Below are 26,775 nucleotides of genomic sequence, written 5' to 3'. Positions count from 1 at the left end.
TACCCCTACCCCGGTCAACAGCACTGCAGCCCCACAGCAACTCGCCCAAGCCTTCCCCATTTCTCCTTCTCCCAGTCAGCTGATGTTCTGAAAGAGCTGCAAAATCTGGACCCCTACAAATCAGACAATCTGGACCCTTTCTTTCTAAAATTATCTGCCGAAATTGTTGCAACCCCTATTACTAGCCTGTTCAATCTCTCTTTCGTGTCATCTGAGATTCCCAAAGATTGGAAAGCAGCTGCGGTCATCCCCCTCTTCAACGGGGGGGACACTCTTGACCCAAACTGCTACAGACCTATATCTATCCTACCCTGCCTTTCTAAGGTCTTCGAAAGCCAAGTCAACAAACAGATTACCGACCATTTCGAATCCCACCATACCTTCTCCGCTATGCAATCTGGTTTCAGAGCTGGTCATGGGTGCACCTCAGCCACGCTCAAGGTCCTAAACGATATCCTAACCGCCATCGATAAGAAACAAGTATATCTCTCTGGTCACCCCCAAAACCAATTCTTCCTTTGGCCGCCTCTCCTTCCAGTTCTCTGCTGCCAATGACTGGAATGAACTACAAAAATCTCTGAAACTGGAAACACTTATCTCCCTCACTAGCTTTAAGCACCAGCTGTCAGAGCAGCTCACAGATTACTGCACCTGTACATAGCCCATCTATAATTTAGCCCAAACAACTACCTCTCCCCCTACTGTATATATTTATTTTGCTCCTTTGCACCCCATTATTTCTATCTCTACTTTGCACATTCTTCCACTGCAAATCTACCATTCCAGTGTTTTACTTGCTATATTGTATTTACTTCGCCACCATGGCCTTTTTTTTGCCTTTACCTCCCTTATCTCACCTCATTTGCTCACATTGTATATAGACTTATTTTTCTACTGTATTATTGACTGTATGTTTGTTTTACTCCATGTGTAACTCTGTGTTGTTGTATGTGTCGAACTGCTTTGCTTTATTTTGGCCAGGTCGCAATTGTAAATGAGAACTTGTTCTCAACTTGCCTACCTGGTTAAATAATGGTGAATAATATATATATATATAAGCACAGATATCGACTCTGCTGCTCGAGCATGCTTTTGGGGCACAGTCGATAGCGCGCTGGAATTCGGGCTAGAAGGTTGAGGGTTCGAGGCCTGCTCCCTGCCTGTTTCATTACAATACTTTGTCCATAGACTGCTTACAGGGTAAGGAAACCAATATGTCCTTTTGGAATTTGGGTGAAATATCCTGTTTACATCTAATTCTTTTCATTATACACAAATCTATCTGTGCCACATTTGGTGCTTTTGTTAAAAACTGAACAATTATTATGCTTAGCCACCTAACTAGTTTCAAAGTAGTCAGCTACTTTCCTTTGTAGTGTAGTTTAGCAACTTTCATCTCAAGGATGGCTGTTCATCCCCTGCTCCACCTGGCGGACAATGGCTGTCGTTTCAATTTGATCTATCGTTGACTGCAAATATAATTGCTGTCCATATTACATTTCGCTTTCATTGACAGTATTTGTTTAATGATTCAACTGTATTATTTTTTTCGTTTAGCATTATTTCGGATTACCTTGCTAATGCAACTGTGCATTTGCATAGACTCCTTTTCACCTTTATCGTGGTCCTTCAAGGCAGAATGACGTCAGGATCACAACTTAACATGCTAGTTGCTAATCAAAATATTGACACCAACTACTGCCAATGAAAATTGCACCCCAACGATGAATGACCAATAATAATTGTGTTATCCAAATAAGGAGGGTCCTCTCGAGGGGCGTGGAAGCTAGGGATCAGGTCGACTGACTGCGATGTGCAAGAAAAACGTGAAATTGGTGAGCTAGTAATTTAACCGAATTGAGCACAATTAAAAGTAATAGCGGCTTATACAACTATTCAAAAAAACTGTACGTAATCTGCCCGCTGTGCAAAGGTAATCTGTTCCATGGTAGATAGTGCTTGGCTCGTGCTCTTGTCTTGCGTAGTTTACGTTAGCTAGCTAACGTCATAAATGTATTAAGAGCATGGGACCTTGATACTTTGTTAGGCCTGTAAAGGAACAACCTAGCTGTATAACCAGCTAACGTTGGCACAATCTGCATATTTGTCAGTGTGGTTTGCTTCTTATAGTTATGTAAATTATTCGTAGTTTGCCGTCAATATTGACAGCGTCACAACGTGACATTGTTGGTAACAAGTGTTCCAATCCAACCACTTGCTTTAATTAGCGGCCACTTCTAGTTGTTGAACTTGCACAACCTGCAGCATGTTTCAGTCTATACAATGGCGTCCTATAGCGTTATGTGAAATCAGTGTATGTGCTGTTAGGTTTCAAAGCAGTAATGCACTGAGACAGGGAATTGGCAAGGGCAAATCCGTAACCACCTCGTGGATGGGACGACGCATTGGCCTGTTGTTGTCATGGCTCCAGAGATCGGGGGTGGGCACGAGTGAAAAAGCGAGATCTGACAAGAAGAAGCAAGGCCTGCTGTCAATTTTTGCCAACCATTGTAGCTTTGTGACCGGCCAGAGGCTTCGACGCGCTCATCAGATTGGAGAGCTCTACTCAAACCTGTACTCGGAGCGAACCAGGTGGACTCTGGTAGGAAGCATATGGCGTCGACTCCAGAGCAAGCACGCCTCCACGGGGAAGCTTGTGGCTGCACTGGCTGGTGTATTTATGTGGGAGGACGAGAAGGTTCGAGATGAAGAACTACACAGGTACATGCTGTTACTTACAATTAAGCAATAAGGCCAAAGGGGGTGTGGTATATGGACAATATAACACTGCAAGGGCAGCTCATAAAGACGACGCAACGCGGAGTGCCTGGATACAGACCTTAGCCGTAGTATATTGGAGATATACCACAAACCCCGAGGTGCCTTATTGCTATTATAAACTGGTTACCAACGGAAAAATACATGTTTTGTCATACCCCTGCGGCAGTCTGGCAACTAACATTCAGTGAATCATGTGAAACATTGTGTGCATATTGTACTGTGCCAAATTGTACACTTGATTTTCCCCAATTGTTTAATGCAGGTGTGGAATATTAGGCCTATCTTTGCTTCAACCTTGTCCTGCAATGTGAAAGCGGGCAATATGCTTTGTTTCAAATACAATTTTATTTGTCACATGCGCTGAATACAACAGGTGTAAATGGGTGCTTACTCACGAACCCTTTCCCAACAATGCAGAGTTAGCAAAAAAGGTAATAGTAACACAATAAAATGACAATAACAAGACTATATACAAGGAGTACCGAGTCAATGTGCAGGGGTATGTGGAGGTAATTATGTAGGGGGGGGGGGGGGGGGGGGGTGGCCTTGTGTTAATGGTTGGAGCGGAATTGATGGAATGGTATCAAACGCATGTTAGATGCCGGTCCATTGGCTCTGTTCCAGCCATTATGAGCCGTCCTCCCCTCAGCAGCCTCCACTGCAATCAACGTGTAATAAACAGCGTAGCAGCAGCGTGTGAGTGGCGTCAATATGCGTGTATGTATGAGCATATGTCGTTTACAGTACCTTGAAAGTATTCATACCCTTTTGATTCATTCCACATTTTGTTACAACCGGATTTCAAAATTGATTAAATACAATTGTTTTCTCACCCATCTACACACAATACTCCATAATGACAAAGTGAAAACATGTTGAATATTAAATACAGATCTAATTTACATAAGTTTTCACACCCCTGAGTCAATACTTTGTATAAGCACCTTTGGCACCGATTACAGCTGTGTCTTTCTGAGTAAGGCTCTAACAGCTTTCCACACCTGGATTGTGCAACATTTGGCCGTTTTTTTATTTTCAAAATTCTAAAAGCGCTGTCAAATTGGTTGTTGATCATTGCTAGACAACCATTTTCAGGTGTTGCCATAGATTTTCAAGTAGATTTAAGTCAAATCTGTAAATGAGACACTCAGGAACATTCACTCTCTTGGTAAGCAACTCCAGTGGATTTGGCCTGTTTTAGGTTATTGTCCTGCTGAAAGGTGAATTAATCTCCCAGTGTCTGGTGGAAAGCAGACTGAGCAAGGTTTTCCTCTAGGATTATGCCTGTGCTTAGCTCCATTCTGTAATTTTTTTTATCCTGAAAAACTCCCTACTCCTTTAACAATTACAAGCATGCCCATAACATGATGCAGCCACGACTATGCTTGAAAATATGGAGAGTGGTACTCAGTAGTGTGTTGTATTGGTTTTGCCCCAAACACAACACTTTGTATTCAGGACAAAAAGTAAATTGCTTTGCCACATTTTTTTGCAGTATTACTTTAGTGCCTTATTGCAAACAGAATGCATGTTTTGGAGTCTTTTTATTCTGTACCTGCTATCTTCTTTTCACTGTGTCAATTAGGTTAGTATTGTGGAGTAACTACAACGTTGATCCATCTTCAGTTTTCTCCTATCACATCCTTAATGGATGCTTAACTGTTTTAAAGTTACTATTGGCCTCATGGTGAAATCTCTGAGCAGTTTCCTTCCTATCCGGCAACTGAGTGAGAATGTGTGTGTGTGTGTGTGTGTGTGTGTGTGTGTATATATATATATATATATATATATATATATATATTATAGAGTTAAAAAATAATTATATATATAAATTATTTTTTACCCATCTATCAATGAAATTTGACCTTATAGATAATTGTTATAGATAATTGTGTAAATTCAGGCTTTTCCAACAATGTGGAAAAAGTAAAGGGGTGTGAATACTTTCTGAAAGGTGTGTATTGGAGTGTCAGTGTAGTATGTATGGGTAGATTCCAGTGAGTGTTCATAGAGTCAGTGCAAATAAAAAGGGGGTCAATTCAAATTGTCAGGGTAGCCATTTGATTAATGACAGTTAGTTTTATGGTTTGGGGGTAGAAGCTGTTCAGGAGCCTTTTGGTCCCAGACTTGGCGCTTGGGTACCGCTTGACATGCGATAGCAGAGATAACGGTCTATAGCTGTGTTGAATACCCATACTTAATGAGTATATACTACATACTATTAGTTCATTTTAGTATACTGTAAACAAATGGTAATCTTTCAGTTGTGCATACTAGTGCTTCGGCAACTTCTTGCTAGCTTGTTAGCATAACAAATGACTAGCTAGACATTTTACGATTTTGGGTGTGTTTGTAAGTGCCAGAGTGCGCTCTAGGCGTTTGTAATTGCAGACCGTTGTTTGTCAGATTTTCCATTCATAAATTCGGAGTGTTTCGCTCTCGGAGTGCGTCTCTGGCCGAGGAGTAGAGGTGAGGTCAGAACGCTCGGCTCAAAACGACAGTCAAGCACCCAAGCTAACAGCTCCTCGTGCCTTTTGCACACACTGTATATAGACTTTCTTTTTTCTACTGTGTCATTGACTTGTTTATTGTGTTATTGGCTTGTTTATTGTTTACTCTATGTGTAACTCTGTGTTGTTGTCTGTGTCACACTGCTTTGCTTTCTTGGCCAGGTCGCAGTTGCAAATGAGAACTTGTTCTCAACTAGCCTACCTGGTTAAATAAAGGTGAAATAAATTAAAAAGTTGGCTAGCTTGCTAGCTAATTCCTGACACAAATGAGAGAAGGCCTCAATCTGACCATTTTAATTGCCCTAGCAGAGCTGGTTAGGCTGTTTTCATGTTATCCAGAGCATTTGTGATTGTAACTGTGCTGCTGGCAACAATTTAATTCCACTTTTTTTGCAGATGTTTACTGACACCGGCCATATATTCAATGGGGTTTTTAGCGTTTGTAAATTCATCAGGTATTCTGCGCTCAGGCACACTCTGAAATCGGAGAAGATAGCCAGAATGAACAATGTCCTTTGTGGACGCACAACGACTATACATTGCTCAACATTTTCTTAACATTTGTCATAAAGCAATGAGTTTGTATACGCTCTCGTCGGACTTCGGCTGCATATTTTCCACTATTTTCTTAAAATCTGAAAACGTTGTGAAGCCACGCCCATTTTCTGAATTGCATTACTTGCCCTGAAAGCAAGGAAATATATTGTGCACTGCTTATATACTTCGTATTTTGGCTAATTTAGTACGACATCTGGGAACTTTTGGCACACTAACTATGACCAATAAGCATACTACATACTAAATTTGTCAGAAATAGTACGGTTAGTGCGGTTTAGTATGAGTATTCGAACACAGCTTATGACTTGGGTGGCTGGAGTGTTTGACACATTTTAGGGCATTCCTCTGACACCGCCTGGTATAGACATCCTGGATGTCAGGGAGCTTGACCCTGTGATTTACTGGTCCGTACGCATTACCCTCTGTAGCGCCTAACGGTCAAATGCTAAGCAATTGCAATACCAATCTGGGATGCAACCAGTCAAGCTGCTCACAGTGGTGCAGCTGTTGGACTTTTTGAGGATCTGAGTGCCCATGTCAAATCTTTTTAGCCTGCTGAGGGAGTAGAGGTGTTGTCGTGCCCTCTTCACGACTTTGTTGGTGTGTTTTGGAACATGATAGGTCCTTATTGATGCGGACACCGAGAAACTTCAAGCTCTTGACCCGCTCCACTACAGCCCCGTCGATGTGAATGGGGGGCATGCTAGGCCCTCCTGTAGTCTACAATCTTTTGTCTTTTTTGACGTTGAGGGAGAGGTTTTTGTCTTTGCACCACACTGCCAGGCCTCTGACCTCCCTATAGGATTTCTCATCTTTGGTGATCAAGCCTACCAGCATGCCTTTATATGCTGTATATCGGGGTATTTGGAAATAGCCACAGGATGATTTTTCAGTACCGTTAAACTTAAAAAAAAATATATATATCGTTTTCAATAAATGTATTTTCTAAGTTTATACTAGGGTTGAAGGGTGGGAACCTGGTTACTGAGATTTACTGCCCCAAACCACTCCCTGTTCCCAGGATAAATAACTGTGAGAAACTGGTAAATTTATAATTCATTATTTATATGAACATTATGGTGTGAAATGGAACTGTTAAATTTTATGCAATAATATAATTCTGGCTTCTCTACGGCCTCTGCATGATGAATAAACACTCAGGGTGGGCACAGACAGCCCATCCCAGTATGGAGCTGAGTTCACAATGCATGTAGACCTCATGTTAACTTTTTTTTTTATTGTGACTGGTAGGCCTACATTTGCTGCAGCATAGCCTATACTACAGTAATATAAAGACTGAATGCACTTCTAATTTACACATCTCCATCTGGCTTTCGGAGGTCACCTTGTTTTTTTTAATTGTAAAGATTTTTTAAATAAAACAGCCTATTATAAGAATATCGTTGCTTTAAATAAGTGCACATGCAAGCACTCTCTCGCAATCTTCCTATCGTTCCATCAACTCCATTGAAATTGCATCCAAAATAGATAATCCTGTTCTAGATTGAGATATAGACGCATGCATGCATGCATACAGTACCGGTCAAAAGTTTGTACACACCTACTCATTCCAGGTTATTCTTTATTTTTACTATTTTCTACATTGTAGTATAATAGTGAAGACATCAAAACTATGAAATAACACATATGGAATCATGTAGTAACCAAAAAAGTGTTAAACAATTCAAAATATATTTTATATTTGAGCTTCTTGAAAGTAGCCACCCCTTGCATTGATGACAGCTTTGCACACTCTTGGCATTCTCTCAACCAGCTTCATGTTGTAGTCACCTGAAACGCATTTCAATTAACAGGTATGCCATGTTAATTTCCGAAAAGGAAAGAAATTCCGATGTTGTGACAAGGTAGGGTAGGTATACAGAAGATGGCCCTATTTAGTAAAAGACCAAGTCCATATTATGGCAAGAACAGCTCAAATAAGCAAAGAGAAATGACAGTCCATCATTACTTTAAGACATGAAGGTCAGTCAATCCAGAAAATGTCTGTTTCTTTCCAAGTGCAGTCGCAAAAACTATCAAGCGCTATGATAAAACTGTCTCTCATGAGGACCGCCACAGGAAAGGAAAACCCAGAGTTACCTCTGCTGCAGAGGATAAGTTCATTAGAGTTACCAGCCTCAGAAATGGCAGCGCAAATTAATGCTTCAGAGTTCAAGTAACAGTTACATCTCAACATCAACTGTTCAGAGGAGACTGCATGAATCAGGCCTTCATGGTCGAATCGCTTCAAAGAAACCACTACTAAAGGACACCAATAAGAAGAGACTTGCTTGGGCCAAGAAACACGAGCAATGAACATTAGACCGGTGGAAATCTGTCCTTTTGGTCTGATGAGTCCAAATTGGAGATTTTTGGTTCTGTGTACCACTCTCCGTGTCTTTGTGAGACGCAGAGTAGGTGAACGGATGATCTCTGCATGTGTGGTTCCCACCATGAAGCATGGAGGAGGTGTGATGGTGTGGGGGTGCTTTGCTGGTAACACTGATTTATTAAGAATTCAAGGCACACTTACGCCATACCATCTGGTTTGCGCTTAGTGGGACTATAATTTGTTTTTCAACAGGACAATGACCCAACACACCTCCAGGCTGTGTAAGGGCTATTTGACCAAGGAGAGTGATGGAGTACTGCATCAAATTACCTGGCCTCCACAATCACCCAACCTCAATCTAATTGAGATGGTATGGGATGAGTTTGACTTTGGGTTCAAGTCCGGGCTCTGGCTGGACCACTCAAGGACATTGAGACTTGTCCCGAAGTCGCTCCTGCGTTGTCTTGGCTGTGTGCTTAGGGTCGTTGTCCTGTTGGAAGGTGACCCTTTGCGCCAGTCTGAGGTCCTGAGCGCTCTGGAGCAGGTTTTCATCAAGGATCTCTCTGTACTTTGCTACGTTGATCTTTCCCTCGAGCCTGACTAGTCTCCCAGTCCCTACCGCTGAAAGACATCCCCACAGCATGATGCTGCCACCACCATGCTTCACCATAGGGATGGTGCCTGTTGCCTCCAGATGTAACGCTTGACATTCAGGACAAAGAGTTCAATCTTGGTTTCATCAGACCAGATAATCTTGTTGTCATGGTCTAAGTCCTTTTAGATGTAAACAATTGTTGGAAAAATTACTTGTCATGCACAAAGTAGATGTTCTAACCGACTTGCCAAAACTAGTTTGTTAACAAGAAATTTGTGGAGTGGTTGATTATTATTATTATTTTTTTAATGACTCCAACCTAAGTATTTAAACTTCTGACTTCAACTGTAGTTTAGGCTTAGATTAGGCGTATGATTCCTACCTTTTTGAGTAGCATACCCTTTTCCTTTCTTCCTGTGCCAATTACATTTGCCTAAACCTACTGTCAAGTTACCAGGTTGTTAGCTAGCTAGGTAACATGACTGAACAGTCTTATCAAACCAATAATTAGCGACCCGGGATTAGTATAACACGGCCTGCGACATGTTTGTAAAATTATATCAAATGTGCATGAATCCCATTTTAAAGTAGGTATCTCCAGTAGTATGGTTCACTTTTTAACCATTTAGGCTCTGAGACAAGCCGTTTTCTTTGCTGTGAAGCTGCAAGTAGGCCTGTAGCCAAGCAGTGCTCCATTTTACCCCTCTGACACTGAGGCTGCATGACAGTGAACTTCAAACTCAGACTGGTCTGTGCTCTTAGTTATAACAGGCTATTTGAAATCATACAATGTATCAACATTGCTCGCTTTGCGCGCTGCTCCAATGTAACAAATGTACAAATCTAACAGACTCATCTGGGTCTGCATCCCTGCTCTCCATCACTGCTAAATATGTAGATTTTTTTTTAACTGACTGAGGATGCGCATGAAGAGCAGAAGGAGAGAAGCATGTGAGGGAGGGCTGGTAGGGGGTTATGCTGGCTGATTACAGCTGCTACACGTTATGTGAGCATGGAAGTGAATATGATTGGACCTGTGCATACCAGAGACAGTTGCTTCAATTCAACTGAATTTATAAACATTTTGTAGCAGGTTTTTTAGATTGCTAGGGCTGGAAAAAGTATCATATGAAATGGTGCTACGGTATTCTAAAATGTTGGTATCATGACATTTTGGTACTGTGATATTACCGTGTTAAGATCTCTATCCCTGCACACTTCCCCAGATGTGGACTAGAGCTCCAAGCTTTGGAGAAGGTGAAGAATCTGAGTGCATCTTCAGAAAAGGAGAAGGCTGCAGGGCAGGTGGAGACCGGCTGGGAGGTTGTCATGGAGAAGAATAACTTCAAAGTGTGGAGGCGGCCCATTGAGGGAAGCCACTTGTGGGAATACAGAGGTCAGCCTGCATTGTCACTTATAGCTTTGTGTTGTGCTTCTACACCTGCATTGCTTGCTGTTTGGGGTTTTAGGCTGGGTTTCTGTACAGCACTTTGTGACATCAGCTGATGTAAGAAGGGCTTTATAAATACATTTTATTGATTGTTGACACTCAGAATGAGTATTCAGACCCCTTCACTTTTCCCACATCTTTTACAGCCTTAATCTAAAATGATGAGGAAATGTTTATTTAATCCAATCTACACACAATACAACATAATGACAGGTTTTTAGACATTTTTGCTAATGAATAGAAAACTTTACAAAAGTATTCAGACCCTTTGCTATGAGACTCCAAATTGAGCTCAGGTGCATCCTGTTTCCATTGATTGGACATGATTTGGAAAGGCACACACCTGTCAATATGAGGTCCCACAGTTGACAGTACATGTCAGAGCAAAAACCAAGCCATGAGGTTGAAGGAATTGTAGGTAGGGCTCCGAGACAGGATTGTGTCAAGGCACAAATCTGGAGAAGGGTACCAGAAAGTATCTGCAACATTGAAGGTCCGGTGGCCTCCATTCTTAAATGGAAGAAGTTTGTTACCGCCAAGACTCTTCGTAAAGCTGGCCACCCAGCGAAACTGAGCAGCATTACACACTCCTGCCACCATTAGTACTCCTGCCTTTCCCCGTCATGCGCATCAGCGTATTATTGGACTCACCTGGACTCAATCATCTGATTATTACCTCCCCTATATTTGTCAGTTCCCCATCTCTGTTCCCTGCTGCTGCAGTGATTGTTGAATGTCGTTGTTTTGCCTGTGTGCTGACGCTGTGCCTGTCTTGTTTCATGTCTGTTCCTTATTAAATGTTGACTACCCGTACCTACTTCTGATCTCTGGCGTCAGTCCTTATGTAACAGTTTAACTTTATGGCGTCCCCTCGCCCGAACCAGGGACCCTCTGCACACATCAACAACAGTCACCCACGAAGCATCGTTACCCATCGCTCCACAAAAGCCGCGGCCCTTGCAGAGCAAGGGGGACCACTACTTCAAGGTCTCAGAGCAAGTGACGTCACCGACTGAAAGGCTGCTAGCGCACACCACCGCTAACTAGCTAGCCATTTCACATCGGTTACACTTACACAGGGGAGAAGGGCCTTGGTCAGGGAGGTGACCAAGAACCTGAAGATCACTCTGACAAAGCACCAGAGTTCCTCTGTAGAGATGGGAGACCTTCCAGAAGGACAACATCTCTGCAGCACTCCACCAATCAGGCCTTTATGGTAGAGTGGGCAGAAGGAAGCCACTCCTCAGTAAAAGACACGACAGCCCGCTTGGAGTTGGCCAAAAGGCAACTAAAAACTAAAAACTCTTAAAAACTCTCCATGAGAAACAAGATTCTCTGGTCTGATGAAACCAAGAATGAACTCTTTGGCCTTAATGCCAAGCATCATGTCTGGAGGGAACCTGGCACCATCCCTACGGTGAAGCATGGTGGTGGCAGCATCATGTTGTAGGGATGTCTTTCAGCGGCAGGGACTGGGAGACTAGTCAGGATCGAGGCAAAGTACAGAGATCCTTGATGATAACCTGCTCAAGAGCGCTCAGGATGAAGGTTCACCTTCCCAACAGGACAATGACCCTAAGCAGACAGCCAAGACAACCCAGGAGTGGCTTCGGGACAAGTCTCAATGTCCTTGAGTGGCCCAGCCAGAGCCAAACTTGAACCCGATCGAACATCTCTGGAGAGACCTGAAAATACCTGTGCAGAGACACTACCCATCCAACCTGACCGAGCTTGAGAGGATTTGCAGAGCGAATGGGAGAAACCCAAATACAAGTGAGCCAAGCTTGTAGCGTCATACCAAAGAAGACTCGAGGCTGTAATAGCTGCCAAAGGTGCTTCAACAAAGTACTGAGTAAAGGGTCTGAATACTTAGGTAAATGTGATATTTCCGTTTTTTTTTAAAATATATATATATATACTGTACGTTCGCAAAAAAAATCTAAACTTCTTTTTGCTTTGTCATTATGGGCTATTGTGTGGATTGAGAAATTATTTAATACATTTTTAAATAAGGCTGTAACTTAACAAAATGTGGAAAGTCAAGGGCTCTGAATTAGAGATCGACCGATTAATCGGAATGGCCGATTTTAATTAGGGCCGATTTCAAGTTTTCATAACAATCGGTAATCGGTATTTTTGGACACCGATTTAGCTGATTTTTATTTATTTTTTTACACCTTTTTATTTAACTAGGGAAGTCAGTTAACCTCTCTTGGGTACGTGAGACGTTAGCGTCCCACCTCTTCAACAGCCAGTGAAACTGCTGGGCGCCAAATTTAAATACAGAAATACTCATTATAAAAATTCAGAAAACAAAACATATTTTACATGGGTTTAACGATTAACTTCTTGTGAATCCAACCACGGTGTCAGATTTAAAAAATGCTTTACGGCGAAAGCATACCTTACGATTATTTGAGAACATAGCCCAGCAGACAAATCATTACAAACAGTAACCAGCCAAGTAGAAGAGTTACACAAGTCAGAAATAGAGATAAAATGAATCCCTTTGATCTTCATATGGTTGCACTCAGCAGACATTCATTTACTCAAATGTTCCTTTTGTTCGATAAAGTCTCTTTATATCCAAAAAACTCAGTTTTGTTCGCGTTTACTTCAGTAATCCACAGGCTCAAACGCAGTCAAAACAGGCAGACAAAAAAATCCAAATTGTATCCGTGAAGTTCATAGAAACATGTCAAACGATGTTTATATTCAATTCTCAGGTTGTTTTTAGCCTAAATAATCGCTAATATTTCAAAGGAAAGGCTATCTCTCGGTCGCGCACATGAAAAAGCTCTGACACTTTAGGGTACACTCATTGACTGCTCTTACTTCCTCATTTTTCAGAATACAAGCCTGAAACAATTTCTAAAGACTGTTGACATCTAGTGGAAGGCATAGGAACTGCAATTTGAGTCCTAAGTCAATGGATACTGTAATGGCATTGAATAGAAAACTACAAAACCAACAAAAAAAACTACTTCCCGAATAAATTTCTCAGGTTTTCACCTGCCGAATCAGTTCTGTTGTACTCACAGACACTATTTTAACAGTTTTGGAAACTTTAGAGTGTTTTCTATCCAAATCTACCAGTTATATGCATCTCATATCTTCTGAGCCCGAGAAGCAGGCAGTTTAATTTGAGCATGCTTTTCATCCAAAATTCCGAATGCTGCCCCCTACCCTAGAGAAGGTAAGAACACATTCTTATTTTCAATGACGGCCAAGGAACGGTGGGTTAACAGCCTCGTTCAGGGGCAGAACGACAGATTTTTTCGGGGGATTCAATCTTGCAACCTTACAGTTAACTAGTCCAAGGCTCTAACCACCTGATTACATTGCACTCCACGAGGAGCCTGCCTGTTACGCGAATGCAGTAAGCCAAGGTAAGTTGCTAGCTAACATTAAACTTATCTTATAAAAAACAATCAATCATAATCACTAGTTAACTACACATGGTTGATGATATTACTAGTTTATCTAGTGTGTCCTGCGTTGCATATAATCGATGCGGTGCGTATCGTTGCTCCAATGTGTACCTAACCATAAACATCAATGCCTTTCTTAAAATCAATACACAGAAGTATATATTTTTAAACCTGCATATTTAGCTAAAAGAAATCCAGGTTAGCAGGCAATATTAACCAGGTGAAATTGTCACTTCTCTTGCGTTCATTGCACGCAGAGTCAGTGTATATGCAACAGTTTGGACCGCCTAATTTGCCAGAATTTTAAGTAATTATGACATAACGTTGAAGGTTGTGCAATGTAACAGGAATATTTACACTTATGGATGCCACCCGTTAGATAAAATACGGAACGGTTCCGTATTTCACTGAAAGAATAAACGTCTTGTTTTCGAGATGATAGTTTCCGGATTCGACCATATTAATGACCTAAGGCTCGTATTTCTCTGTGTTATTATGTTATAACTAAATCTATGATTTGATAGAGCAGTCTGACTGAGCGGTGGTAGGCACCAGCAGGCTCGTAAGCATTCCTTCAAACAGCACTTTCGTGCGTTTTGCCAGCAGCTCTTCGTTGTGCTTCAAGCATTGCGCTGTTTATGACTTCAAGCCTATCAACTCCCGAGATTAGGCTGGCGTAACCGATGTGAAATGGCTAGCTAGTTAGCGGAGTGCGCGCTAATAGCGTTTCAAACGTCACTCGCTCTGAGACTTGGAGTAGTTGTCAAGGGTAACGCTGCTTCGAGGGTGGCTGTTGTCGATGTGTTCCTGGTTCGAGCCCAGGTAGGAGCGAGGAGAGGTACGGAAGCTATACTGTCACACTGGCAATACTAAAGTGCCTATAAGAACATCCAATAGTCAAAGGTTAATGAAATACAAATGGTATAGAGAGAAATAGTCCTATAATTCCTATAATAACTACAACCTAAAACTTCTTACCTGGGAATATTGAAGACTGATGTTAAAAGGAACCACCAGCTTTCTTATGTTCTGAGCAAGGAACTTAAATGTTAGCTTTCTTTTTATTTATTTTTTTAATAAATACATTTTACCCCCTCTTCTCCCCAATTTTCGTGGAATCCAATCGCTAGTAATTACTATCTTGTCTCATCGCTACAACTCCCGTACGGGCTCGGGAGAGACGAAGGTCGAAAGCCATGCGTCCTCCGAAGCACAACCCAACCAAGCCGCACTGCTTCTTAACACAGCGCGCCTCCAACCCGGAAGCCAGCCGCACCAATGTGTCGGAGGAAACACCGTGCACCTGTCCCCCTTGGTTAGCGCGCACTGCGCCCGGCCCGCCACAGGAGTCGCTGGAGCGCGATGAGACAAGGATATCCCTACCGGCCAAACCCTCCCTAACCCGGACGACGCTAGGCCAATTGTGCGTCGCCCCACGGACCTCCCGGTCGCGGCCGGCTGCGACAGAGCCTGGGCGCGAACCCAGAGACTCTGCGCCACCCGGGAGGCCAAATGTTAGCTTTCTTACATGGCACATATGGCACTTATACTTTCTTCTCCAACACTTTTGTTTTTGCATTATTTAAACCAAATTTACCATGTTTCATTATTTATTTGATGCTAAATTTATTTTATTGATGTATTATATTAAGTTAAAATAAGTGTTCATTCAGTATTGTTGTAATTGTCATTATTACAAATAAAGAAATAAAATCGGCCGATTTTAATCGGCTTTTTTGGTCCTCCAATAATCGGTATTGGCGCTGAAAAATCATAATCGGTCGACCTCTAGTCTGAATACTTTACGAATGCACTGTACCTTTTCTATCTGGCATGTCATAATTTCATCAACCTTTTTGATGTACATTTGCACTCTTTTCCCTCCTTCTTATTGCCATGATCATCATCTACATGTCTGAGTGTCATTATTAACACTCAACACCTTTTTCCCTCTAATCTTTTCACAGTTTTGGGTTCTTACAACGATGTCACCCCCAGACAGTTCTTCAATGTTCAGGTACTATGCAGGTTTATTTTATGCTAACTGTCTTGACTTGGTATAATAGTTTAATTTTGAATGTTAAAATGTGTGCAAGAGAACTTGTACCTTCACTAACCAAGTTTCCATCCCAACTTTTTATGCGAGTATAGTATATGTCGGATTTTAAAAATGTAATGTCGCGCCTGATGAAAACAGAACATTTGTCTGTAAACTTTCCAAATGTCGACAATACAAAGTACGTTAGACAAGGTGGGATACTTTTGATGTCGATAAAATAAATATTATGCGTGAAACACTTGTGCCAATATTTATATAATAACCATCATCATGCGCCAATATTTATATAATAACCATCATAACTTGGTGACATGTATTGTGGTCCACCCACTACAACTTGTCAGGAAAGAATGTGGTTTAGTAGGGTACAGATTAAACAAGTGATGAACTTCACAGGGTGGTGAAAGTTCAAGGTTATGAGCTTGATGCTTCTTTCCAATAAATATGAAGGTTCTTATTCTGGTGACAGGATCATTGATGCTTGGCTGCCATTTGACAAATAGAAATAATATCGCTCTTTTGTCCATAATAATCTCACTGTATCTGCGAGCTGTTGGCTAGAGTGCATGTGCCAATAACAGAGTGGGCGAACTCTATTTAACGCAAAAAAAAATGTGTGAGCAAACCATCAGTGTTAAAGGCAATGTTTCATTGCCTTTAATTTCATTTGTATTATTCGGTACATGGAAATGTAAGTGCAAAAGGTATTTATGTGCACTGTCACACACAGCCTTTTATCCCCAACAAGTCAATTTAACGGAAAAGCATCTCTGTGGGGAAAATGTGCATATTGTTATGCGGATTTTAGAATATTCACATGAAAATCTGTCGCCAATTGGATGGAAACCTAGCTAATGAACCTGTTAAGAAATGATTCAGTAGAAAATGTGCAAGTGGCTTGTGTGTACATTCAGCACCTGAAGTCCTGTATGTTCATACACTCCCTTTGCGTGTCTGTGCTTATCGCCGTTCGTGTCTGTCTACCCAAATGCCCTTGTTGGAGTGTAAGGTTTGTGTGGAGATATGTAGCTCTACGTGTTGTATGTGTGTGCTAAATTTAAACCTCTGTTCCTCTCGTCTCACGCACTGCCCTTTGCCGCAGTTGGACACTGAGTACAGGAAAAAGTGGGATGCTCTAGTTCTTAAGCTGGAGGTGGTGGACAGGGACGTCAACACAGGCTCAGAGGTTGTACACTGGGCCACGCATTTCCCTGTAAGTTCCCCCTGCCAACTCACATACTAGAAATGCAGAACTCGTGCTTATCAAAGTCATGCACTTACGATATGCTTTCATTTCCTCGGTGGTTTCTCTGTTACATTGTAACATTTCTAGACTGAGTGCTGCATGTTTTTGCCTTGTTCATGTGTTCTCGATTTGATTATTACAGATATGCAAGCATAGTGTTGTATTTTATGGAAGAAAGCAATGTTTTTCCTGAAATAAGGGCTGTGTCATAGTCCACAGATGACAACAATTAGTTATCCTACGTTTTGGTTTTTTGATTTGTTGTATTATCTTCCCACAGTATCCCATGTACTCAAGAGACTATGTTTATGTGCGTCGCTATGACGTTGATGTGGAGAATAATCTGATGGTCCTGATCTCCAGGTGAGTGACTTCATGTCAAGTAGTTATATTGAAATGAAGGCTGTCAAAAATGATACAAATAGTTAATCGTATGGTTTTCTGTTGGTAACTAAGATTAATCACATTTGTGATTGTTCAAATATGACCCTAATTAAAGATGTTTCAATTTTAAACCATATTGGGTTGTAGGTATAATATATTTTGATTATAAGGGAAGAAAACCCCAAATAAACTCCAATAACATCAGCCAGGTTCATGTAAAATAGCATACAGCTAGCTACTAAATTTAGCCTAGGCTTCTTCTAATCTGTTCTTCAAAATTAACTAGTCAAGCTTCTACCTACTAGCGAATGAGGATAATTTGCTTAAATCTTTTGACCTGAGAACTATAACAAAAACAGTAGCTGAATGGTAGTTCTGTTCTGATTTTAAAATCTGTGTGAAATCGAGTTGAATCTAGAGGCATTCAGCCATGGCATTCTACATTTTCTCATTTGGTTAGCTTGGGGATTTTGGCAATGAAGCCATTTTTCTACTTCCCCAGAGTCCGATTTAACTCATGGATACCATTTTTATCTTTGCATCCAGTATGAGAAGGTAGTGAGGTAGTTTGTGAGCCAATGCTAACTAGCATTAGCGCAACGACAATCTGTGGCATCTACTAGTGTACTAGCAGTTACTATAGACTTCCAGTCATTGTGCTAATGCTAGTTAGCAATTTAATTTAAACTGCACGCAGAGACATAACAATGGTATCCACGAGTTCATCGGAGTCTGGGGAAGAAGATAAAGGGCTTCATTGACAAAATCCTGAACTATCCCTTTAACTAGCTCGCTACTTCTGTGCAAATGTTTTTTTTCTTGTTATCTAAAACGCTTGGGAATGTGTTTATGTTTGAAATTTCTGTACGTTTTCTTTCAAATGTGTTGGGTGAACAGACGTCCACGATTTTGGTGGTCTGTCCCCGAAATTGTCCCCAATTAGCCCTAAATAAACATTTGAAAGGGCTAGCAAAAATTGATAGTTAAAAAACGATGTCATGGAACTATATTTATTTATTTATTTCCACACATCTAATCCCCCATCGCCCTCTAATAAAAATAAACAAATCATAGATTTTTATTTCCAAATTCTGGTCACCTAAGCATAGTTGTTTGAGTTTCATGAGACTTCTAGCTGCTGTCCGAGAGGACAAGAACGTGTTGTTGCACAAAAGTGTCTGTGCGGAAACAGACTTTTGGGTAAAAAAAAATGTAACTTTGTTAAATGCATCAAATGTACAGCGTTACTCAACTTAACTAACGTATTAACTTTGACAGCCCTAATTCAAATAAACTCTGCAAAAAAATAAACGTCCCTTTTTCAGGATAATTCGTAAAAATCCAAATAACTTTACAGATCTTCATTGTAAAGGGTTTTAAACAATTAATGAACATGCACCTGTGGAACAGTCGTTTAGACACTAACAGCTTACAGACGGTAGGCAATTTAAGGTCACAGTTATGAAAACCTAGGACACTAAAGAGGCCTTTTACTGACTCTGAAAAACACCAAAAGAAAGATGCCCAGGGTCCCTGCTCATCTGCGTGAATGTGCCTTAGGCATGATGCAAGGAGGCATGAGGACTACAGATGTGGCCAGGGCAATAAATTGCAATGTCCGTACTGTGAGACGCCTAAGACAGCGATACATGGAGACAGGGTGGACAGCTGATCGTCCTCGCAGTGACAGACCACGTGTAACACCTGCACAGGATCGGTACATCCGAACATCACACCTGTGGGACAGGTACAGGATGGCAACAACAACTGCCCTAGTTACACTAGGAACGCACAATCCCTCCATCGGTGCTCAGACTGTCCGCAATAGGCTGAGAGAGGCTGGACTGAGGGCCTGTAGGCCTGTTGTAAGGCAGGTCCTCACCAGACATCACCGGCAACAATGTCGCCTATGGGCACAAACCCACCGTCGCTGGACCAGACAGGACTGGCAAAAAGTGCTCTTCTCTGACGAGTTGCGGTTTTGTCTCACCAGGGGTGATGGTTGGATTCGTGTTTATTGTCGAAGGAATGAGCGTTACACCGAGGCCTGTACCTTGGAGCGGGATCGATGTGGAGGGTCCGTCATGGTCTGGGGCGGTGTGTCACAGCATCATCGGACTGAGCTTGTTGTCATTGCAGGCAATCTCCACGCTGTACGTTACAGGGAAGACATCCTCCTCCCTCATGTGGTACCCTTCCTGTAGGCTCATCCTGACATGACCCTCCAGCTTGACAATGCCACCCGCCATACTGCTCGTTCTGTGTGTGATTTCCTGCAAGACAGGACTGTCAGTGTTCTGCCATGGCCAGCGAAGAGGGCCTTATGTTCATACAAATATTTACACATGTTAAGTTTGCTGAAAATAAACGCCATTGACAGTGAGAGGACATTTCTTTTTTTGTTGAGTTTACATGTGTGCATTACATGAGGCAATATTTCGTTAAGGCTGGGCGGTTTACCGTATTTTACTATATACCTGCAATGATGCAGGGACTGGTTTGGGTTTTTACTTTACCTTCTATAACAGTATTTTGAATATTTGGGGTTTGTTAAATGTGATATGCTGTGTGTAATGTCCATTTTTATAGTTTACACCGCTACTTGAGTTTTAACTCTCCTCTCTCTCCATGCCTCTTTCCACACAGACCTAGCCCTGCCCCGTCACTCAAGTAGCGCATTTTTTATTCCTTGACCACGAGACACTTGCATTCAGTCTGCATGGTCAATGTAGCACATGCAACAATGTTGATGACAACAATGTTTCTGCTTTGCTGCTTAATATAAATCCACAAGCGTTATATATAAATCTGCAAACAGCTAGTTTTGTCTTAGCAAGTTTTAGCTAAATCATGTTAGCTTCTTATGCTAATTGCTCGTTAGCTGGCTAGCTAATAAATATACTGAGTCAGCACAAACGTAGATAGCTAGTACTGCCTGATACCAGTGCTGGTGTAGACTTAACTCAGCATGTTTTCTGTGCAACAGTATCTTCTAAATCAAAGGGGAATAGGCAAAGCATTAATATGTTGGCTACACGAAGAAACATTTAATGTAGCCAAAGGTTATAGGGTCCCCTAAGAAACACTGACAATCACTTTGTTTCCTACCCTGTCACAATAACTCATCCCTGGCATTTTCATTCGTTGTCATGTCAAACAACACTGTATTCAAAGTGGCCACTATTATTTATATGGTGGTAATTCACATCGACGGGGCTGTAGTGGAGCGGGTCGAGAGGTTCAAGTTCCTGGGTGTCCACATCACCAACAAACTATCATGGTCCAAACACACCAAAAAAGTTGTGACGAGGGCATGGCAACACCTTTTCCCCCTCAGTAGAAAGAAAAGATTTGGCATGGGTCCCCAGATCCTCAAAGTTTTACAGCTGCACCATCAAGAGCATCCTGACCGGTTGCATCACCGCATGGTATGGCAACTCCTCAGCATCGAGGGTAGTACGTACAGCCCAGTACATCACTGGGGCCAAGCTTCCTGCCATCCAGGACCTAATATACTAGGCGGTGTCAGGAAGGCCCAAACAATTCAGACTCCAGTCACCCTAGTCATAGACTGTTCTCTCTGCTACCGCATGGCAAGCGGTACTGGAGTGCCAAGTCTAGGTCCAAAAGGCTCCTTAACAGCTTTTACCCCCAAGCCATAAGACTGCTGACCAATTAATCAAATGGCCACCCAGGCTATTTACATTGCCCCCCCCCCCCCCCCCCCATTTAGTTTTTATGCTGCTGCTATTCGCTGTTTATTATCTATGCATAGTCACTTTACCCCTACCTACAGTTGAAGTTGGAAGTTTACATACACTTAGGTTGGAGTCATTAAATTTTTTTTGTTAAACTATGGTTTTGGCAAGTCAGTTAGGACATCTACTTTGTATGACACAAGTCATTATTCCAACAATTGTTTACAGGCAGATTATTTCACTTATAATTCACTGTATCACAATTCCGGTGGGTCAGAAGTTTACATACACTAAGTTGACTGTGCCTTTAAACAGCTTGGAAAATTCCAGCAAATGATGTAATGGCTTTAGAAGCTTCTGATAGGCTAATTTCCGAACGCCTGAAGGTACCACATTCATCTGTACGAAAAATAGTACGCAAGTATAAACACCATGGGACCATGCAGCCTTCATACCGCTCAGGAAGGAGACGCGTTCTGTCTCCTAGAGATGAACGTACTTTGGTGCGAAAAGTGCAAATCAATCCCAGAAGAACAGCAAAGGATCTTGTGAAGATGCTGGAGGAAAGAGGTACAAAAGTATCTATATCCACAGTAAAACGAGTCCTACATTGACATAACCTGAAAGGCCGCTCAGCAAGGAAGAAGCCACAGCTCCAAAACTGCCATAAACAAGCCAGACTACGGTTTGCAACTGCACATGGGGACAAAGATCGTACTTTTTGGAGAAACGTCCTCTGGTCTGATGAATCAAAAATAGAACTGTTTGGCTATAATGACCATCGTTATGTTGGAGGAAAAAGGGGGACGCTTGCAAGCCAAAGAACACCATCCAAACCGTGAAGCAGGGGGGTGGCAGCATGTTTTGGGGGTGCTTTGCTGCAGGAGGGACTGGTGCACTTCACAAAATAGATGGCATCATGAGGATGGATATTATGTGGATATATTGAAACAACATCTCAAGACATCAGTCGGGAAGTTAAAGCTTGGTCGCAAATGGCCCCAAGCATACTTCCAAAGTTGTGACAAAATGCCTTAACGACAACAAAGTCAAGGTATTGGAGTGGCCATCACAAAGCCCTGATCTCAATCCTATAGAACATTTGTGGGCTGAACTGAAAAAGCATGTGCGAGCAAGGAGGCCTACAAACCTGACTCGGTTACACCAGCTCTGTCAGGAGGAATGGGCCAAAATTCAACCAACCTATTGTGGGAAGCTTGTGGAAGGCTACCTGAAACATTTGACCCAAGTTAAACAATGTAAAGGCAATGCTACCAAATACTAATTAAGTGTATGTTAACTTCTGACCCACTGAGAATGTGATGAAAGAAATAAAAGATGAAATAAATCACACTCTACTATTATTCTGACATTTTCACATTCTTAAAATAAAGTGGTGATCCCAACTGACCTGAGACAGGGAATTTCTACTATGATTAAATGTCAGGAATTGTGAAACTGAGTTTAAATGTATTTCGCTAAGGTGTATAAACTTCCGACTTCCTAACTGTTAAAGGCACAGTCAATTTAGTGTATGTAAACTTCTGACTCACTGGAATTGTGACACAGTGAATTATAAGTGAAATAATCTGTCTGTAAACAATTGTTGGAAAAATTACTTGTCATACACAAAATAGATGTCCAAACCGACTTGCCAAAACTATAGTTTGTTAACAATTAATTTGTGGAGTGGTTGAAAAACGAGTTTTAATGACTCCAACCGAAGTGTATGTAAACTTCTGACTTCAACTGTAGCCTCATTATTGTCTTGTTACTTTAATTTTTGTTTTATAACTTTAGTTAATTTTGTAAATATTTTCATAACTCTATTTCTTGAGCTGCATTGTTGGTAAGCATTTCACGGTAAGGTCGGTCGGTACCTGTTGTATTCGGTGCATGTGACAAATCAAATTTGATTTGAAATGCAGGAAATTATTTTGGGTTGAACTGAACAGTATAAAACAATCAGAATGGAGAAAGACCCATTGAAATCACTTTGAAGGCATGTTGCCACCATAGGGTCACAAACTACTCATAAAGCAAATGTAGAACTTTTAATTTTTCAAAAACAAAATACTGTCAAATTTAGAAAAATACCATGATATATTTTGGCCATATTGCCCAGCGCTACTTTTTGTATCAATTTTATTTTTTATGCTTGGAATACAATTTATTTATCTCCCGTCCTTTTTTTTTGTGCCATTTTAGAGCGGTTCAACATCCTGGAGTCCCGGAAACTCAGGACTACGTCCGAGTCCACTCATACCAGTCCAAGATGGTCATCCGACCTCACAAGACCTTTGATGAGGTGAATAGAGTTTATCATAAAACATAGATAATGTCATAATTGGGCAATATTTAGTTATATGCGTGCATGTGTGTGCATGTTGGATTACAGTATCTGACCTTATTTCGTCCTGTCCCACAGAATGGTTTTGACTACCTTCTGACCTACAGCGACGACCCTCAGACCGCCTTTCCCCGCTACTGTGTGAGCTGGATGGTGTCTAGTGGTGAGCTCTCGTTTCTTTTCATGGAGCTTAATGATTATACCCAGGTGTAAACTGGATGTAGTCATTGTTGGAATATCAACAATAAAAAAATATATTTATCTGAATAGACACAGAATTGCTTCACTGAAGGGCAGTAGGGCACAAAAGTAAGTCAAATCCTGATCTTTCCATCAAATGCAGCCACTAACTATGCACAATTATTGAGACCTAACTCAATGGGCCAGGGATCATTTTATTTTTAGCTTGAGGTAGCTGGGGTATAGTAATTGGCTGATTCAACATGCCCAACAAGCTGAATCTGCTGGTATTGTAGCTCAGTGCTTTGTTTCTTGGTCTGATTTACTTTTATCTGGATGGAAAGTCACCTTGGGGCCTATTCAATCAAACCCTTTTCTTTTAATATAAATAGGTCATTGTGGTCTACAGTCTGTTATCAGATGATGGTGGTTTTCCATGTGGTTGTATGTTATCCTCAGTCCTGGTTATCAACTGTTGCCCTCCTCCCTCATAGGTATGCCTGACTTTCTGGAGAAACTGCATACTGCAGCCCTTAGGGCTAAGAACCTGGAGGTAGGGATCTACGACTATGCCAGTGTCATAAAGTCCAATGACACCAAGCACCAGCCCAGCCAGGACCGCCTTGGGGACAACACTCGCCCTGGGCAAATCTACGCTTAAGGGACCATGTCTTTTTAGCAGTGGTGGGGAGTTTGATTTAACCTGCACCTGCTCACATACAACAACCACCCCCAAACTCACAAGCTTTTGGACACAAGGGTGGATGGGATATAATGAAACTGGAATATACATTTGTTGAAGATATTCAGTACTTGTTCCACAGACTGGTTATTGATAACAGAATTGTAATGAACAGCATGGACTGTACCAACAAGCAGTTGAGCCCTTCGGAGAAAGGTCTCCGCTTTTGCTGCCAGGAGGATTTCCACTGGGACTTCCTGCCTTGCGACACTTGTGCTAGACAGCCAACATCCTCATGCCTCATTTTGCTAAATAGCTGCTTCACCAACTAGTGAGACTGAGCCAAAAATACTACCCCTATAGAGATGTTGCCAAAGCATTTTCTCCCTCCATCCACCATGTCTACTAGTTTCTTCCAGCTACTTTGTTTGGATCCCTTATCTGGTCACATCAGCACTTAAATATCTTACTGTAAAGGCTTCGCTACATAAATACATACCTATAGTTATTTCATACAACAGAGAAAGAAGAACATCAATAATTAAACCCGCTGTGATATCAGGAACATGAGGAACACGCTTTGGAGCTGAATGCCCTGGTATATTGACTTCCACAGACAAGTGTATTTCAGGGCTCTTGTGGTCTTTCACATTTTGGGATTTTGATGTTTTGCTCTCTGCAGAACTGGGGTTCTAACTTTTATTTGTCTGTCACTCCTTGTGTTTTAAACTGCCAGGTCACCACACTTCTAACAGCCTTCTGAAGACTACCAGTGTCTTCCTGTCCACAAGGTGTCTTATGGTAACTGCAAAAGTCCTCAGTAACTATGGTACAAATGCTTGATGTTTTTTATTTCACTTGCATTGCAGTTCCCCTCCACCTGTCCATGTTAAAATGCCCTTATCAAATAAACTATATATATAAAAAAAAAATGTAATAAAAGTGTGTGTTTTCTTGTGCCACCTAAATATCTGTATTTCAATTGAATGGATATGACTGAAATACTGTTACTTACTGAGAACTAAGTTCAAAGTTATGGAACAGACATGATTAAAACCGACTGCTCGCTAGTTTGCGCTACAGAGGAATATGTTTGCTAAACTCTTACTGTACCTTAACAGTGAAAGTAGTGCAACAATTGTTCTATTACTGATGAGCTTTGGAAGGCAAGGGTTTAGTAAGATCATGCGTTTATGTGTAATCTTTATTGCGTTTTATTTTTCTTCAGTCTTGATGTGTAAATGGTTCTGCAAACTACTTAGACCTAATCTTATTAACTGTTTGACTCACTGGAGTAAGGGGCATGTGTGAATTCTCTGCTCGGCCTGACAATCTGGTACAATTGAAGGAGCACCTTTTTCTGTATGTCATTTTTTTTTTCTGTTACTGATATTGGTATAAACAGAGAATTTTCCAGGCAAAGTTTCATTAATTTATGGTACCAGTATACATGCATGACTACAGTTCCATGAAAACCGATTGTTGGTAGGTCACAAATACTGAGAAATTTAAAAGTTCATTGAAGTTGCATTGAAAAGATACCATAGTTCAATACATTTAAATGCAAAGGGGCAGTTTTGTAATTTCTTGGGTCCCACATGTATTAAAGGTCCAATGGAGCAGTTTCTATATGAATATCAAATCATTTCTGGGTAACAACTGTACCTTACTATAATAGATTATATTAAAATGGGCAAAAAAACTCAGAATTTCGATAAATTCTATCTGGGAGTAGTCTAGCTGCTATTGGCAGACACATGCATAACAGAGTTCCTAACCTATTTACCGCATGGTGATCTCACTAAGGAAATCTGACACTCCCACTCATGCAAACCTGATTAGAAGGCCCCGTGTAGATTGTATTTTCAACCAGCAACTATCAGGAAATAACTCATATTTTTATTTTTATTTTTTTTTAACATTTGCTAGTTTCATCAGCTGCTGTACTGTATGCTATAAAACACACCTTTGACTCAACTGGGCCTTTAAGATAACTTACTCCCATGAAGTCTGAAATAACAAAAGATCGTTTACCTACTCTTTGTGATAAACACACAGGTGAAAATTGTTTTACTGTCCGCAGTATATGATTGTCAGCATATGGTGTGTTTTGAGATATTGTACATGTGAGAGGAAATTAATTACCTTTAGTTGAGCTTTTGTTTAATGATGGTCAAAGCTATGTGTATGCAGAGCATAAAACTGATTTCTATATTGAACTACTGTATGCAATGTTTGAGAATGTAATTCTGGCGATTGTAACGTTTTGGTGTGCTATCCCTTTCTAGACTACAATTGTGTGTTCAATATACTGTTTATATATTTTTTTCAACATGCAGTTTAACACCTTGGATATGATTTCCAGAAGTTGATTCCTTTAGAAATTGTGTAAAATATATTAATTGAAAAGAGTTGGGAAAATATATGGAACCTGGCAAGAAGTTAGTTGTCATTGTATGATTCTATGTTGAAATTGAGCAACTAATATGATTCAATAAACCAATTTGAAGTATACTGTA

General features: G+C 41.1%; 1 protein-coding gene across 2 annotated transcripts; it reads left to right on the top strand.

The window, feature by feature from the left end:
* The first annotated feature begins 1,779 nt into the window (after positions 1-1,779).
* Positions 1,780-26,775, top strand: stard7 (StAR-related lipid transfer (START) domain containing 7). Of its 2 annotated transcripts, XM_038965006.1 has the most exons (9): positions 1,782-1,835; positions 2,329-2,721; positions 10,003-10,172; positions 15,625-15,674; positions 16,819-16,929; positions 17,243-17,325; positions 23,253-23,352; positions 23,473-23,557; positions 24,069-26,775. In XM_038965006.1, exons 2-9 carry the CDS (start codon positions 2,393-2,395, stop codon positions 24,233-24,235), a joined length of 1,095 nt encoding a protein of 364 aa, XP_038820934.1. In that variant the 5' UTR covers positions 1,782-1,835; positions 2,329-2,392; the 3' UTR covers positions 24,236-26,775. The 2 variants fall into 2 exon arrangements, with proteins under 2 accessions (XP_038820933.1, XP_038820934.1); XM_038965005.1 differs by having other exon boundaries at positions 1,780-2,721.

Source organism: Salvelinus namaycush, chromosome 26 (genome assembly GCF_016432855.1).
Source record: "Salvelinus namaycush isolate Seneca chromosome 26, SaNama_1.0, whole genome shotgun sequence".
Taxonomy (NCBI): Eukaryota; Metazoa; Chordata; class Actinopteri; order Salmoniformes; family Salmonidae; genus Salvelinus; species Salvelinus namaycush.
This window is presented reverse-complemented; position numbering and strand designations above follow the sequence as displayed.